The sequence below is a fragment of the Cherax quadricarinatus genome, chromosome 4 (genome assembly GCF_038502225.1).
Source record: "Cherax quadricarinatus isolate ZL_2023a chromosome 4, ASM3850222v1, whole genome shotgun sequence".
Lineage (NCBI taxonomy): Eukaryota > Metazoa > Arthropoda > Malacostraca > Decapoda > Parastacidae > Cherax > Cherax quadricarinatus.
The window spans coordinates 77,223,408-77,241,348 of record NC_091295.1 but is presented as its reverse complement, the minus strand read 5'-3'; the positions used below and the strand labels follow the sequence as shown (position 1 = coordinate 77,241,348).

Below are 17,941 nucleotides of genomic sequence, written 5' to 3'. Positions count from 1 at the left end.
TCCCCCAGGATGCGACCCACACCAGTCGACTAACACCCAGGTACCTATTTGCTGCTAGGTGAACAGGACAACAGGTGTAAGGAAACGTATCGAATGTTTCCACCCGCCAGGAATCGAACCCGGGCCCTCCGTGTGTGAAGCGGGAGCTTTAGCCACCAGGCCACCGGGCCACTACTGACTGCAAAAAGGGTTTAGGAGTTCTGGTTAGCAGTAATCTAAAACCAAGACAACAATGCATTAGTGTTCACAATAAAGCTAACAGAATTCTTGGCTTCATATTTAGAAGTATAAATAATAGAAGTCCTCAGGTTGTTCTTCAACTCTATATGTCCTTGGTTAGGCCTCATTTAGACTATGCTGCTCAGTTCTGGTCACCGTATTACAGAATGGATATAAATGCATTGGAAAACGTACAGAGGAGGATGACAAAGATGATCCCATGTATCAGAAATCTTCCATATGAGGATAGACTGAGGGCCCTGAATCTGCACTCTCTCGAAAGGCGTAGAATTAGGGGGGATATGACCGAAGTGTATAATTGGAAAACAGGAATAAATAAAGGGGATGTAAATAGCATGCTGAAAATTTCCAGCCAAGACAGGACTCGCAGCAATGGTTTCAAGTTGGAAAAATTCAGATTCAGGAAGGATATAGGAAAGCACTGGTTTGGTAATAGAGTCGTGGATGAGTGGAACAAACTCCCGAGTACAGTTATTCAGGCTAAAAAGTTGTGTAGTTTTAAAAATAGGTTAGATAAATACACGAGTGGGTGTGAGTCGGACCTGACTAGCTTGTGCTGCTGGGTCTGGTGCCGTGCTCCATCCTTGAGTGGAGGTGACCAGACTGGGTTGTCATTGGGCAAATCCGAGGGGGGGGGGGGTCATTGGGCTAATCCAGGGGGAAGGACATGGACCTGTTCCGCATGGGTCAGTAGGCCTGTTGCAGTGTTCCTTCTTTCTTACGTTCTTATGTGCTAGTCACAGTATAGTTATATCTGACCCCTGTGGCTTTAGCGCTCACCCTTGATTAATAAATATTACAATTTCTCAAGTCATTACTTTTACAATTATAATTGCTTTCAAAATTATTATTATTAATGGGAAGCACTAGATCCATAGGGGTCATTTAGTGCCTGGGAAATGGGAGGTAATCAGGTTTGAATCAGGAGCCCTTGATGAGAAGTCATACAGTGCCAGGGGAAATGTACGGTACTTTGGTTTGATCTGAGGATTTGGAGGCTTGATGTCATTATCATAGTGCCAAAGAAAACACTAAACCCATGTGGGTTATATAGCATTATTTTTCTCATTATTAGAGCACAAAACCTATAGGGTCACATAGCACTTTGGGGAATGGAAGGCAATAGATCCAATCCCAGGGATGGTTGCTTCAATTCTTTGGATCAAAAACCTTTAACAAGCCTCAGGACACCCCTTCCCCTTGAAGGGTCAGGTTTAGTTGGTTCATGGGATGTTAAGCCTATTATCTGCAGGAGGTTATTAAGGCTGTATATGACATGTTCACTACCAGTAAAGAATAATTTAATCTTAAAGAGGGATCAAAAATAACCTGTGTATATAAAGGGGCAACTATAAACTACATTATTCTCCAAAGAATTATTTTTCTAGAAGTAAAATGTAACTCAAGGATAGTAAAACAAAAGTAAAAGAATCAGCGAACCACAGCCACTGTATTATGAAATGGATTACTTGGTTATCACAACAAAGAAGAAAATAGTACTGGTTGAAAAACACTAATGGTAATAAACTCATTTGTTCAGTAAGCATAAGTGCTATATTCCTCACTTGTCACATTTACAAGTCACCCCTTGCATATGATGCATAAATAGTAAATTCTCAGTTTAATGGACATTGATGTAATGAGCTTCAGAAATATGGGACAAAATCTGTTGGATCAACTGATTCAGAAACTACTGAGTACAAACACTTCTTTATTGCTATGATCACAGTAAAACAGTGTGGCACATCCTCCACCACACTCACCATTACCTCATATCTCTCCACCACACTCACCATTACCTCATATCTCTCCACCATGCTCACCATTACCTCATATCTCTCCACCATGCTCACCATTACCTCATATCTCTCCACCATGCTCACCATTACCTCATATCTCTCCACCATGCTCACCATTACCTCATATCTCTCCACCATGCTCACCATTACCTCATATCTCTCCACCATGCTCACCATTACCTCATATCTTTCCACCATGCTCACCATTACCTCATATCTTTCCACCATGCTCACCATTACCTCATATCTCTCCACCATGCTCACCATTACCTCATATCTCTCCATCATGCTCACCATTACCTCATATCTCTCCATCATGCTCACCATTACCTCATATCTCTCCACCATGCTCACCATTACCTCATATCTTTCCACCATGCTCACCATTACCTCATATCTTTCCACCATGCTCACCATTACCTCATATCTCTCCATCATGCTCACCATTACTTCATATCTCTCCACCACACTCACCATTACCTCATATCTCTCCACCACACTCACCATTACCTCATATCTCTCCACCATGCTCACCATTACCTCATATCTCTCCACCATGCTCACCATTACCTCATATCTCTCCACCATGCTCACCATTACCTCATATCTCTCCACCACACTCACCATTACCTCATATCTGTCCACCACACTCACCATTACCTCATATCTCTCCACCACACTCACCATTACTTCATATCTCTCCACCACACTCACCATTACCTCATATCTCTCCACCACACTCACCATTACCTCATATCTCTCCACCATGCTCACCATTACCTCATATCTCTCCACCATGCTCACCATTACCTCATATCTCTCCACCATGCTCACCATTACCTCATATCTCTCCACCATGCTCACCATTACCTCATATCTCTCCACCATGCTCACCATTACCTCATATCTCTCCACCACACTCACCATTACCTCATATCTCTCCACCATGCTCACCATTACCTCATATCTCTCCACCACACTCACCATTACCTCATATCTGTCCACCATGCTCACCATTACCTCATATCTCTCCACCACACTCACCATTACCTCACCATTCACTATCAGCCTGTTAAATAAATGCTTTACTATATTTTTACTGTTATTCTTCCTCACCATCTCAAAATTGCATTTTCCAATTTATTACATGAAAACATCAACATCAGTAACTAAAAATAAGATACATAACTTGTCTGTGATTCACATGTTGCATTGTTTACGTTGTGTTACTGAGTCCACTAAAATAGGCCAGACAAAGCTCACTCTACAATATATACATACACCATTGTTTAAATCTCTATGTATATATACTAACAGTTTATTTTAATCCTGATTCTATGGATTAAATTTTTGTTGGTTGGTTGGAGTACAGATGAAATGCAGCCTTAATGTCCTCAAAGTTAATAGACTGCAAACCTAACACACCAAATCTCTGATAATGAAAATCTGTGAGAAACTGTCTTCTGTTAAAAAGGGTAACGTCCTGTACACTAAACTTCCAGTCTTGGAGAACAATAAAATGCAATAAGGGCACACGTAACACATGGTACTGACACATCAGACTATAACAACTGGCTCTGTACCCCACAACCACAGTATGCCCATTACCCATGCCTGGCCATGAGACTAAACTATTTATCTTTAAATACCCAGTATCTGCCAGCTTGTGCTGCCTCCTGTAACACTATTTGTGTGAGGTGCATCATTTCTTGCTTTTTCCAGCTTATGGAGCATGTAAGATCCTACCTAAGCTTTTCAATAACAAACATTTTCTACACCTTCATATGACAAAAATTCAACACAAACATTCAGGTTTACTGAAGAATTGCTTAGGTTAAATTTTAAAACGTCATGCGTGGTTTATGCTATGTACGACACTATTACTCTGGTGAGTAACATGTATTTGTGAGTATCTGCAACTGGGTGAAAGGCCACGTTAATAAGTAGATAATTCCAGAGTCAGAAGAAACTGTGCATTATGAAGATAAAACAAAAATGGATAACATAGGTAAAGAAACAGCAGTGCTGCTGAGGTATTTTAGTACCCAAAGAGAAGAACCATTAACAGGAAACATCATGACAGGGTTCTCATGTCACATGAACCAAGACTGATCACAATAGTGAGATTATTGATGCCAGGGATAACCAAAGAAAAGAAATTTATATATATACTTGTTTCTACTTAACTAAATATGAATAACCAATAACCTTTACATAGTTTCTATAAAAATAACTGCGCATAAAAATAGGCCTCAATTTTTTAAAGTCTTATAGTATAAAGATAATTTTATCGATTAGGTAGACATAAGAGAATTATTTCATATAAATCACTAAATTTGCAACAACCATTGCTACATAAATGTTAACATATATATAAATATAATATAAATACAGTGCATATATACATATATATACTGTACATAAATACACAGTATAAAAAAATCTAAGTACGTACAACTTATATATATAACTAAATTGCACTAGAATTCAAGAAAGTTTGATGGATAATTTTTTACAAAAGTACAAAGCAATATAACATTTTTAAATGATGTAAAGAACATATAAGCGCTGGCCACTATATACACAAAAATCTCTGAGTGCAGTTTGGTAATAACACTTGTTGTGAACACATACTTGATACAAGGTACCGTACATAAGTGCTAAAAATATAAAATGCTCGCTTGCAAACATTTAGTTACCTTAAAAAAATGAGCAATTACATCAAATATTTTATATTTTAAAATATTACTACACAAAAATATACTTTTAATCCCTAATGTGCATTTGGATCTAAAACATTTCAATCAAGACGGCCATCAATGGGAAAGGTTCTCATAATGCAATACAGAAATTTACCTATTTGCTATTTATCAAATAAACTTGTGGCATATAAAAAAATAAAATATCTGAACTCTTAATAATATAGCCGAGACGATAAAAATCTCTCTAGTTAGGTAGACATGATACCGATTACACTGAAGGCCATTGTGGATACACTATGTCTTCATCTAAATATAAATGGTCTTAACACTTAAGTCTGAATGTGTAAAATTTGTCAATGAGAGTTTCTTGATGCTGGAGGTTAAGTTAGGTAAGGTTTGTCAGGAAACAGGACAAGTGTTTCCTGATGCGGGTCTTATTCATATCATGACCCGCTGTTGAAGCGTTTGGTCATCTGACCAAGGCCTTCCACTGGCTTACCGGTTATAACATTTTTTTTTTTTTTTTTTTTTTTTTTTTGATGCTGGAGAAGAGCGCATGATCCAAGAAATTTAAGCTACCCTCACTTTTGATAAATAAGTCGCTTGTACAACATTTGATATCTTCATTATGGAAACACTTTGCCATGCAGTGGCTTCTTTGATCCATGGCAGAGAAAAGTGAAAGATGAGGGAGAGTTTGAGGTAATCAGTCCCTCAGCCTGGAGTCGATGTGATCAGTCCGTCAATCTTGACAAGAGTGCAGCATATATACTGATGATGGATGAGGTGGATCAGTGGCATGCAGAGTCACCAGCAGACAAAACCACTAGTGAAAGTGAAGCACATTTGCAGAGATGGGGTTTATATGCTGCACTTTTGATGGACTCCAGGCTGAGGGACTGATTACCTCAAACTCCTCCTCATCTGTCACTTTTCTCTGCATTTGACTAAAGAAGCCAGTGTGTGACAAAATGTTTCCAGAATAGAGGTACCCAAATGTTGCACAAGTATCTCAATGTCGGTTTTTTAAACCGTTTATTTATACCCTCGCTCTCCCTGAATCAAACACGATTACCAATCATTCCTGAAGTGCTGTACAAACCCCTCAATACCTACAGGCTTAAGATTTCTCTATAAATATAATAATGAATATGTAAGTAAAACCTCATACCATCATCACTAAATGGTTTCCCAATTTCAGGGAATGGAGAGAGAATCATCCAGATTATACACAAGAGTACTAAACCCATGTGGACCAATGAACTCTACACGGAAAGGGTGTGTTTACATTATAGGGTAGAGGCATGACGGTCGGTGAAAGTATAAAATAAGAGTTTGTATTCATCCAAATGGAGGCTATAAAAAAATATGACACGCAATAAAAGAAGGGATCATTTAGGTGTAAGATGGAACAGTATAAGAAGTACAATATGTATAAGAAGTATAATACGTATTTACACACTTGATCCATGCATCCCCTTTCTTGAGTCTTCTATGATTGCATCATGACCCAGTTTCAAACATCTTTCAAGGTGTAAGGAAACTTTCTACTATCACTATCCTTGCTCTGAGTTGGATCATTCCCGTGCCTTCCTTGGTCAGGTGACCTGACGGTAAACAAGTTTCATCTCGCATACATATTTCAGTTTGCTGAAGAGGCCCTCAAGAAGAGGTCAAAATATACAATACAACATCTGCACTCCCTCGCACCATTCCATTTAATTGTGCTTGTCCATACCATTCAAAGGTTTTTATTACACCTTTGAGTATTATATTGTGGGATGCTTCTACCCAATTTGCTGGTGCCTCATCAAAGAAAATGATCAGTTGCCATTTTGTCTGTTTCTATGGCCTGTCAGAGTCCTATCTCAGACCATGAAAAACTTTGCCAATTTTTTTTCCCAGCTCTTGAAGGGATTCTAAATTATTGCTAAAATCACATGATCTTGTGAATCTTCCATTATATAAATAATAAAAAAGTGCTTCTACAGTACAGTAAAATGTACTATATATACACTAATTTTAATATACTGTATTTTGATAGAACTTATAATTTTATTACATTTAATGAGATATTGCATGGCAGAAAAAAATCAGTGCCACAATGGCCAAAATCCAGGTTAGCAAATGAAATGACTCTTTGTTTCATCTGCATGCAGGAACGTGTAGATATTGTCTTCTGCATCTGTAAATTAAGCTATAACAAGTGCACTAACATGGGCTTCATAACTCTGATCTCCACACCTGTATTTTTCTCTACTGTTTCAATTTGGCACTTAATCTTTTTTGCCCTGCAGTGCCTAGTACAGGTGCTCCTCTAATTATAATATCTCAACTTTACGATGGTGCCAAAGCAGTTAGTTACAGTACCCATTTGTTTATTTACTTTTTCAGTGACAGTAGTCATTTCTTTATTTATTTATTTAGCATATCATATTCCTAACAGACTTACAGTATTTTTGACTTACAATGGGTTCGTCAGAACTTAACCCCACTGTAAGTCGAGGAACACCTGAATACCATGTACATTGGGAAACTTTACATCATGCAACATACATTACTGACTACATGCACAGAATACTCAGGTCCTAAAATATGTAAGAGAGTTTAAGTAAAGGCACAGTAGATAAATTCTCTTTAAGCACTAGGGTGAACTCTATAGTTAATCTGCTCTTTTGCTGATGATAAAAATGATGATGATGATTAACAATGACTATGACTGAGGTTTAAGGTTGCATTTATTATGTAATCATTTTACCCAATTTATTCTTTGGAGCAACAAGTAAATAATACTCACCACAGAGGTCCTTCTCTAAGAAGCCATGTTTCTTACACAAGAAAGTAAATTTTACTAAGAACAGTAAAACACCATCTTATTATGAGTGAGCATACAGGTATATCATGGTAATCTCATTTACCTTGTTTTTTTAATCCACAGGCTTCTTTAGGATTTTTTAGGATATCCCTAAGGTGCTCCGGGCAGTTCACTGGCAACATGCACTTGAAATCTCGGCAGACATAAGCAAGAGTCTCATCACTTGTCTTGGGGCGGTACCTGCTGAGGGAGGAGTGTCGAGTGTACATGAAAGATTCTTGATCATCGTCTGCCAATAAAATGACACGGTTTGGCACTGCCTCTGTATGGATCACTTGCATCATCATCTTTAATGAATCATTGCCATTCTTTCCAGCCAAGATTATCTGAAAGAAAACAATTGTATATTACCTGACAAAGTCAAAAGCCTACAGATATGTGAGGAAAAGGGAAAAAATACAGTGAACCCTCTCACAATATGACTTCCCTTTGAATAATTTTGTTGCAACACAAGGTAAAAAAGTGCAAACAAAGGGTCTGGAATAGCTGATGATGCCTTGTCATCAGCTCTATTAATAAGTAAAACAGACCAGAGATGCATTAAACAATGCTGGAACACTCCAAAACCACCATCTACTACTAACAACTCTGCATCCACATCACCACAAAGACCACAGCCATTACGTCCCACACCAACCATCACCACAAACTTTCATGTAATGCTCTTTTTTGTTACATCTGTGTTATGAGAGGGCTTACTGTACATATTCAAGGCCATGGAATGTATGAGCTTTGATGAGTAGGACTCCGAGCTGAAGGTAGATTGAGAGAGATTTTACAATAAATCACACAACAGAAATACATGTGCAGATTCAGCTGACTGCTGCTCCATACATTGTATGCAACATAATTAACAACAAAATTATTATTTATTTCTTATTACATATAATTTCAAAGCTCCTTTGAATTGTTTAAAAATAATTAGACTTTTTCTTCACCTGTACAGGAGGTTTCTGGTGGATTAAAAGGGCTGTAGCCATTTCTGGAAGAGCAATAGGGATCTTATTCAACCGTTCAGAAAAGAGGCAAAATATGGCCTCTGCCTGGGTGTGATAATCTGAGCGACCTAAAAGGTTGTTCAGGCGTATTAGGTTACCCACAGAGACAGAGTTAGCCGAAGGTTCAGCTCCATCCTGATCTGGAATTGCAAGACAAAATACAAATAAATAAAAGCAATTTAAATTACATTAAGTCTATGCAGTGCAATAAATTATCATGCCTATACAGTGGACCCCCGCTTAACGATCACCTCCAAATGCGACCAATTATGTAAGTGTATTTATGTAAGTGCGTTTGTACGTGTATGTTTGGGGGTCTGAAATGGACTAATCTACTTCACAATATTCCTTATGGGAAAAAATTCGGTCAGTACTGGCACCTGAACATACTACTGGAATGAAAAAAGTTCGTTAACCGGGGGTCCACTGTATTTTGTGATGTGAATTACCATATGGTATTTTCCAAATTGTCTGCCTGAACATTATACATTCTATCTCATTTTTATTGATAAGCATTAATGAATTTTTCAACTCCTTTCAAATCTTGTGACACTGCTACTAATAATAAAAAAACTTATTACCACAGCAGCCATTTCCCATCACAGTAGAGTAACAAAAAAAAAAAATAACATTCACTATCATTCAGGTAATAGCCGACTTGTCAGAAATATGTAGACATCTTAATTCAAATCACACTGTGCTGCAATATTCCCTCTCTTCCTCCAGAGTGTAGGCACGGCATTTCCCATCTCCAAAATGCAAGTACAACTAACAGGTTTCCATGAATCTTCATAAATATCACCTTGCTCACACTCCAACATTATTATTATTATTATAATCAAAAAGAAGCGCTAAGCCACAAGGGCTATACAGCGCTGCAGGGCAGGAAGGAAGCGAGGGCATCAGGTGGCATAAGGGAGATGGATGAGTAATAGGTTACAGATAACAGCGGGGTAGTGGATGGTGAAAGGGTAAAGGGCAGCAAGAGACTGAACTAGAAAGGGCTAAGGGGAGTGCGAAAAGTATCATCAGAGTTTGTGGAGTAAATCAGGCGTTGTCAAGAAGTCAATGAGAGAGTCAGGATTAAAGGAGGGTCCATCAGCAAGAAGGGAAGGTAAAGAGAGAGTAGTAGAACGAAGACAACGTTGGAGGTAAATTCTGCGTGCTCGTTGATAGAGAGGGCAGTCTAACAGAATGTGGCTAATCGATACTGGAACTTGACACTGCTCACAGAGAGGAACAGGGTGCCTCTCCATGAGATACCCATGAGTAAGACGAGTGTGGCCAATGAGAAGGCGGGAGAGAGTGGTCTCCCAACCTTGGCACTGATGACAAGAAGACGGCCAGTAACCTATGCTCGGCTTAATAGAATGAAGTTTGTTACCGAGCAGAGTTGACCAACGTTGTTGCCAACGGGTGCGAAGGTGGGTAGCTATTGCAGCAAAATAGTCCAGAAATGGAACACCTCGATAGGAAATTGGTAGGTCATGCACTGCTGACCGCGCAGCAGTGTCTGCCTGTTCATTGCCCTGTACGTCGACATGACCAGAGACCCAACAAAAAACAATATCTTTATCTTTGGTAGAGATACGGCGTAGCCAAAGTTGGATACGGAGAACTAGGGGATGAGATGTATCAAATTTTCGTATAGCCTGTAGAGCACTAAGGGAGTCTGAGACTACTACAAATGATGACACAGGCATAGATGCGATACGAATAAGTGCTGCAAGAATGGCATACAGTTCAGCAGTAAAAATGCTAGCTGAAGATAGTAAATGCCCCCGCACGACGCTGTCCGGAAACACTGCTGTGAATCCGACGCCGTCTGAAGACTTAGAACCATCTGTGTACACAGCGGTGGCATGAGAATGGGAGTGGAAGTGATCAAGAAAAAGAGAGCGGGAAGCCACCGTAGGCAGTTGAGCTTTCGAGCAAGGGAGTGAGAAAGAACAGACCCGAACATCTGGAACTTCCCAGGGGGGTAGGGAAAAGTGAGATGCTACATGAACATATAAAGGTGGTAACTGAAGGGAAGACAAGAGTGAATGTAGGCGAAGAGAAAAGGGACGGAGCAAACAGGGGCGGCGAACGAATAAAGAATGTCTACTAATATCGGTGACCATTCTATAAATGGAAGGATTGTGAAGATCGTGAGAGCGTACATAGTAGCGAAGGCAATGGGCATCATGGCGATCAGACAAGGATGGAACATTTGCTTCTGTATAGAGGCTCTCAACAGGGAAAGAGCAAAAAGCACCAAGGCACAAATGTAAGCCTTGGTGATGGATCGAGTTAAGGCTAGAGAGAGTAGCAGGAGAGGCCACGGAATAAATCTGGTCACCATAATCGAGTTTCGATAAAACGAGGGCTGAATGTAGGCGAAGCAGAGTTCGATGATCAGCTCCCCAGGAAAGATGAGCAAGGGTTTTAAGAAGGTTTAGCCGGCTGTGACAAGTTGCCTTCAGAGAGGTAATGTGAGGTTTCCAGGATAACCTACGGTCAAAGAGAAGGCCTAGAAACCTGACTGTATCACGTTCGGGGATACGGGAGCCATAGAGATACAAAGGATGATCGGAGATAACAGAGCGTCTAGTGAAAGTAATTTGGTGAGTTTTGGTACTTGAAAATTTAAACCCATGCGTGGTGGCCCAAGTGGAAACACGGTCGACCGCATGCTGGAGAGAAACTGCAATAAGGTGACAGTCAGCGCCTGCACAAGCAATAGCGAAGTCATCAACATAGAGTGATGACCAAATATTGGGTGGAAGAACAGAGGCCAAACCATTTATAGCAAGGAGAAAAAGTGTTGTGCTTAGAACACATCCCTGAGGGACACCTTCAGCTTGGACGAAGTCCGGGGAAAGAACATTATTGACTCGAACACGGAAATGTCTGTCAGTTAAAAAGTTCTTAAGGAAGGATGGTAGATTGCCTCGGAGGCCTAAGGAATGGGCCTGGGCCAAAATATTATACCTCCAAGTTGTGTCATATGCCTTCTCAAGGTCAAAAAATATGGCAATAACTGAGTGATTATTGGCAAAGGCATTACGAACATACGTATCCAAGCGTAGTAAGGGGTCTATGGTAGAACGACCCTTACGAAAGCCATATTGACTAGCGGAGAGACTGTTGTGAGTCTCTAAATACCACATTAAACGTCGATTTACGAGGCGTTCCATCACTTTGCAAACTGCACTAGTAAGAGCAATGGGGCGATAGTGGGAGGCATCATGTCCTGTAGTACCAGGTTTGCGGAAAGGGAGAACAATGGCAGATTTCCACAGCTGGGGAAGAACTCCTTGTGCCCAAATAAGATTGAAGAGGTGTAAGAGGACTACAAGGGCTGACCGATGTAAATGTTGTAACATACGAATATGAATGTCGTCAGGCCCAGCTGCCGATGATCGGCAAGCTGAGAGTGTTGCCTCCAGTTCTTGAAGTGTAAAAGGCACATTATACTGTTCTTCTCTGAGAGAAGAAAAGTCCAAGGGTACTAACTCTCTGGCAGACTTTGAGGAAAGAAACGAGGGGCATAGATGGAGCCCTCGGGAAATACGGACCAGATGTGTGCCAAGTTCAATGGCAACGTCGAGAGGGTTTGCTACATCAACACCAGCGACCCGTAGAACAGGAGCCGGGTCAGGAGAGTATTTACCACTCAATTTCCTCACTTTTTCCAGACTGCACTCATAGAAGAAGCAGAGGTGATGGTGGAAACATAGTTTCGCCAACAAGTGCGTTTAGCTTCACGGATGACACGGCGAGCGATCGCACGCTTTTGCTTAAAATCAAGAAGTCTCTCAGCGGTTCTACTGTACCGGTACCTGCCCCATGCAGCACGTTTCAAACGTACTGCACGAGCACAAGCAGGAGACCACCAAGGCACGCACTTCTGAGAATGCCTGCCTGAGGTTTGGGGTATAGAATGAGAAGCTGCAGTATAAACTGACGTCGAGAAGATGTGTAGGAGCTCATCAATGGAGGATGAAGAAGGAACCTCACTAAAAGCAGTGAGGTGTGAGTAAAGATCCCAATTTGCCCGATCAAATTGCCAGCGAGGGCTACGGAAAGGTGGTGAATAGGAAGGAGAAGTAAGAATGATCGGAAAATGATCGCTGTCATGTAAGTCTGGTAGAACAGACCAGGTGAAGTCTAGTGCAGTGGAGGAAGAGCAGACTGATAGATCGATGCAAGAGAGAGTATGAGTACGAGGATCAAAATGGGTGGGAGTACCCGTATTTAAAACATGGAGGGGGTGAGAGGCAAGAAAAGCCTCCAACTGAATGCCACGTGAGTCACAATGAGACCCCCCCCCAGAGGAAATGGTGGGCATTAAAATCACCAAGTAACAGAAGTGGTGGTGGTAAGGATGAAACAAGAAAGGCAAAGTCTGGGATAGAAAATGCTCGAGAAGGAGAGAGATATAAAGAACATATTGTAAACCACTTATTCAAGTGGATACGGGCTGCAGTGTAATGCAGCGAGGTATGGACAAATAGTTGACAGTACAGAATATCATTGCGTAGAAGAAGGGCACTTTCATTAAAGGTCCCATCTGAGAAAGGATCCGAAGAATACAATAAATTATAGCCTGAGATAGGTTGGAAAACAGCCGAGTGTAATTTTGGTTCTTGTAAGCAAGCACCAACAGGGGAAAACCTGGAAAGCAACATCTGAAGCTCACTCCGATTACCCCTGAGGCCGCGGATATTCCACTGTAAATAGGCCATGATTGGCGATGAAGAAAATATCAGGAATCTGTAGGTAAAGGCACCTACGGACTAGAGGGGTTAGAAAAGTCAACGTGTGGTGGCATTGGAAGACGTTCAAGTAGCGAAGGAACGGAGCGTTGCGAAGAATGGGGTTGTGAAGATGGAGGAGAGGGAAGAGAAGGAACAGGAAGTGAATCAGTGTCCATTGAAGGTTTAGTCTCTGCAATATATTCTGAAATGGCTTCAAGTGTTTCTGAATTCAAAGATGTATGGGAGACCATATTGGAGATAGAAGGAGGAGGGTGAGTAAAGATTGGGACAGTAATGGACTGTACCAAAGTAGAGGGGGAGGGAAGAGTGTAAGGGACTGGAGATGAAGTGTAGGGGGGGACAGAAGAGGCAGAAACCTGGGAGGTGGCAGAAGAGGGAGAAACTTGGGAGGGGACGGGGGTGGAAGGCATAGTACGAGGAGGAGGATGAATCTCCACACTTGTAATAGAGCCAGAGAGAGGGGAAGAACCAGGTACAGAGACTGGAAAGGTAAAGTGTGGAGGTGGAAGAAGGGAAGGAAGGGGCAAAGAAGATTTGAGCAATGTGGATTTTTTGGACTTCTGAGTAGAGGGGCGATTGGTATTAGGTGTCGTACGAGGTCTTGTCGATACTGGGGCTTGTGAGGAAGGACGCGAAGATGTGAGAACAGACTGAGGTGTAGTCGGGACGTCAGAGCCAAGGACAGCAAAAGGATTAGATGCCGTAGTGGCTATGGGAGGGGTAACAACAGAGGAGGCTGCAGAAGATGGGACCCCAGAAGTGGGGGGATGTTTGGAAACACGAGAATAAGAAACACGGGGTAGTCTCCCTTGGAGGCGGAGATGAGTAACTGCCATAGCATAAGGGAGACCTTCTGCCTCTTTGAGGCAACGGATTTCACGTTCATTTAAGTAGACCTGGCAACGGCGGGAGTACGAAGGGTGAGCTTCATTACAATTAAGGCAAGATGGAGGTTGACTGCAAGATGTATTAGAATGGTCGTCGGCACCACAGACTGGGCATTCGGCCACAGATCTGCAATATTTCGCTGGGTGACCAAAACGCCAGCAATTTCTACATTGTTGCGGTGTAGGTATCACCTTTCGAACTTGTAACCGATGTCCCGCGACATATACAGAGGACGGGAGTTCTCGGCTGTCAAAAGTTAAACGAGCCACATTGCAAGGGTAACGTCTCCGCCCCCGGGCAGGAAGGACATAAGTGTCTACTTTGAGGATTGGGAGATCCTGGAGTTCCAGCTGTTCAAAAATGTCATTGCCACATGACTGGAAATTCTGTTGGACTATGGTATGGGGCAGAATGACAGTACCACTACAAGAATTGAGAGAAAGATGTTTTTCAATAGTGATAGGAGTAGTATCGATATTCGAAAGGAGAGAAAGATCATGAGCTTCGGTAGCATTCTGGACAGTAACGATGCGCGTACCGCTCTTGAGAGCATGAAATGAAATATCTCTGCCAACATGACGCAGGAGCGCTTTGCCAATACTATGGTCAGAAAGGTAGGCAGAAGAAGAAGTCGGTCTTAAAGTAAAGAATTTAGTCCATTGTGTGGTCCGAAACTGAGCGTGGAGAGGGAGTGCTTGACGTGTCGGTCTTTTCCGAGTAGAATGGGAAGGTAACGAAGGAGCATCATCAGGAGATTGACGGTGGCGTTTAGGAGTAGGACCGGAGTTGGTCCGGCGTGAAATGGGCGGGCGATTCGAAAATTGCCGTACCGTAGAGGGAGAAGCCGGAAGCATAGTCAAAGGAGAGCGGAGTTCAGACAAATCGAAGGAGTCAGTCGAAGCCCCGGTACCTGAAGCGGGTGAGGAAACAGCACCAGCAAGAGATACAGGGGCATCAGGAGTGTCCGAAGAGTGGTCTAAACACAAGGCAGGGTCAGAATGGGGTGCGGTATCAAGAAGGGGCCCGGGGGTAGTGGGTTCATGGACTAGGGCTGCCATGGTTAGGTTACTCCTTCGCTTTTTGTTTTTAAGAAAAAAAAAGAAAGAAGAAAAGAAAATAAAAATAAAAAAAAGAATAAAAAAAAGGGGGGAGCGGGGAGGAATAGTTCCCAGGAGGAATGAAAGGGCCGGAAATCTCCCTCCGCGCCCAAGAGGACCTCAACACCGCTAGTAGCGCAGATGCAGCATGGAACCCGTGCCATACCCTACCCTTCATGCTAGTAAACCAGCAATCCGGGATAGCAACCTCACATCTGCCGAGCTACCTCAGTGGACAAAAGAGAGGGCGGCCGGATATCCGCCACAAAGCATACCTCCTTCGGCCACCACCCCCGGAATCCGAAAGGTGGCTTCCAGAGATACACCCGTCGCCCGAAAGATACCCAAAGCTACTCTGGGATACAGGAGAGGGATCGGGGCATCCCCAGGCAATCCAGATTTCACGGCAAACTACGCCACCGCCAAGAACCTCAACGGAATGGGATGGACCCCGGTGTCCTTTCCCCTACCTAGGAACTAGCGCGCCTGTGGGAGAAATCCCAAAGGCCAAAAAGAGGAAGGGCAAAAGGGAGGGGTGGGGAGGAGGAGGAGGAATGGAAAAAGGGGAGGATGGGATAGGGGAGGGGAGAATGGGGGGTAATTAGGTTCGGTCTGAGGAAGAAGACCGACAGGGCTAATTCCTCAGACCAAGAGCCTCTTCACCATGCCAAGGAGCCCCCCTTGAAGGGGTCACACTCCAACAGCATGTCAAATCCTAGATACAGTGTATCTCTCTTGACTCCATTCCCTCTGATTTAACTCTCTCAACACAGGCCTGATGGATGCACAAGCCTGCACCACTTAAACCTTTCATATCTTCCCTCCCAACCCTTCCTAGGATAACTCTTAAATCTCCTTCGTTCCACAGAATTACACACCCTCTTGGTCATCCTATTCTGGTCTCTCCTCTAAAAATGCCTAAACCACCTCAACAGTCCTTCCTTTGCCCTTTAAAATATATAGAGAGAGCAATCCTGATTTTGGAATCAACAAATCAAGATCAATTACTAGAAATAAACACTTCACTTCTGTCACATCTGTACACCTCTGGCAAGACAGTGATAGTGTGAATGATGGTGAAAGTTTCATTTTTGAGTCACCCTGCCTCAGTGGGAGATGGCCAGCATGTTATAAAAAAAAAACTTTGCTTCATTCCAGTTCAATAAAGAGAGGAAACTTGTGACTGTTTTGAGTCAATGGGCCCTAGGTTAGGTAAAAGGACACATGTGCACCTAATGTGACATTTTTGTGCCAACGTTTTGCTCTTCAGGAGCCTTGTCAAGCCTTTACATTATCTTTCCTTACCTTCTTTAATTCTAAGTAAAATTGATTCATCACCAGACTGAGTCATATAATAACCATTTCCCTCCGAGTCCCAAAATAAATCATTTTGCTTATCTTGAAGTTTCTCGGCCAACTTCAACCACTCAGTGTCTAGTGTAGCCTCGTACAGGTTGATGAAGCCACGAATGATCCAAGCATAATCATCAGCAAATCCTTCAATGCATGAGCCCCTGAAATGATGTTCACAATTAAAGCCCAAAAATCTATCAAATTTAATGACAACGTGTACAAAAAATAATTCAGTGACTTCCAAGCCAAACAATTTTATGAAAACCATCTTGTTCAAGAGTAGTACTGAAGTTTTCCAAACATTATGCCTCCAGTAGGTCCCCACTTATGAACCTAAATGTATATAACATCAATCAATTAGTTACTGCCTTTTTAGTCATAAGATAGACTTAAATTTGCCCTAAATGCTCTGCATACCAAGGGGATTTCTGCATGCACACCTAAATGTCACCCATCTCTGTACAAAGTTGTATCACGCTGAAATAAAGATTATGATTATAATGCATTCCTAAAATTGTTCGTTAATGTAGTTTTCAGAACTCCGAACACATTTTCCCCACAGATGCCCACATTATAATCCAGTTTGGGATATTGGCAGTTTGGAGGGATATGTTGTGTATCTTTATATGTATATGCTTCTAAACTGTTGTATTCTGGGCACCTCTGCAAAAGCAGTGATAATGTGTGCACGTGGTGAAAGTGTTGAAAGTATTTTCTTTTTGGGGATTTTCTTTCTTTTTTTGGGTCACCCTGCCTCGGTGGGAGACGACCGACTTGTTGAAAAAAAAAAAAAAAATTCCCCAGATATATTATGATTATGTGTGAGTGAGGTGAAAGTGTTGAATGATGATGAAAGTATTTTCTTTTTGGGAAGTTTCTCTTTGGGTCACCCTGCCTCAGTGGCAGACGGCCGACTTGTTAAAAAAAAAAAATTATTATTTCACATCTACTGTAATTTTATTTAATGTTTAAGAATGAAATTTAAAAATAATTTATAACACATAGACAAGTCCTCTCTTCTTTTTCCTCCCTTTTTCTCCTCTTCTTCCCATTCCCTCTATGTTATTCTCTTATTACTCTCACAGTCCCTGCCTCCCTCTCTCACATTCCCTTCCTCCCACTCTCTCTCCCATGGTATCTGACAAAATTACATGGGCAGTAGCAATAAAACCCTCTCCCTCTCTCTCCCACTCCCACTTTACTTCTGACAGAACAATACACAAGCC

General features: G+C 41.8%; 1 protein-coding gene across 1 annotated transcript in view; it reads right to left on the bottom strand.

The window, feature by feature from the left end:
- Positions 1-1,663: 1,663 nt before the first annotated feature.
- LOC128684427 (spermatogenesis-associated protein 20) overlaps positions 1,664-17,941 on the bottom strand; it is a gene marked incomplete in the record, with an annotated part of 31,929 nt that continues 15,651 nt past the window's right edge. Inside the window, 2 exon segments of the mRNA XM_070098127.1 lie at positions 1,664-7,942; positions 8,555-8,754. Coding sequence (XP_069954228.1) covers positions 7,652-7,942; positions 8,555-8,754 — 491 coding nt within the window.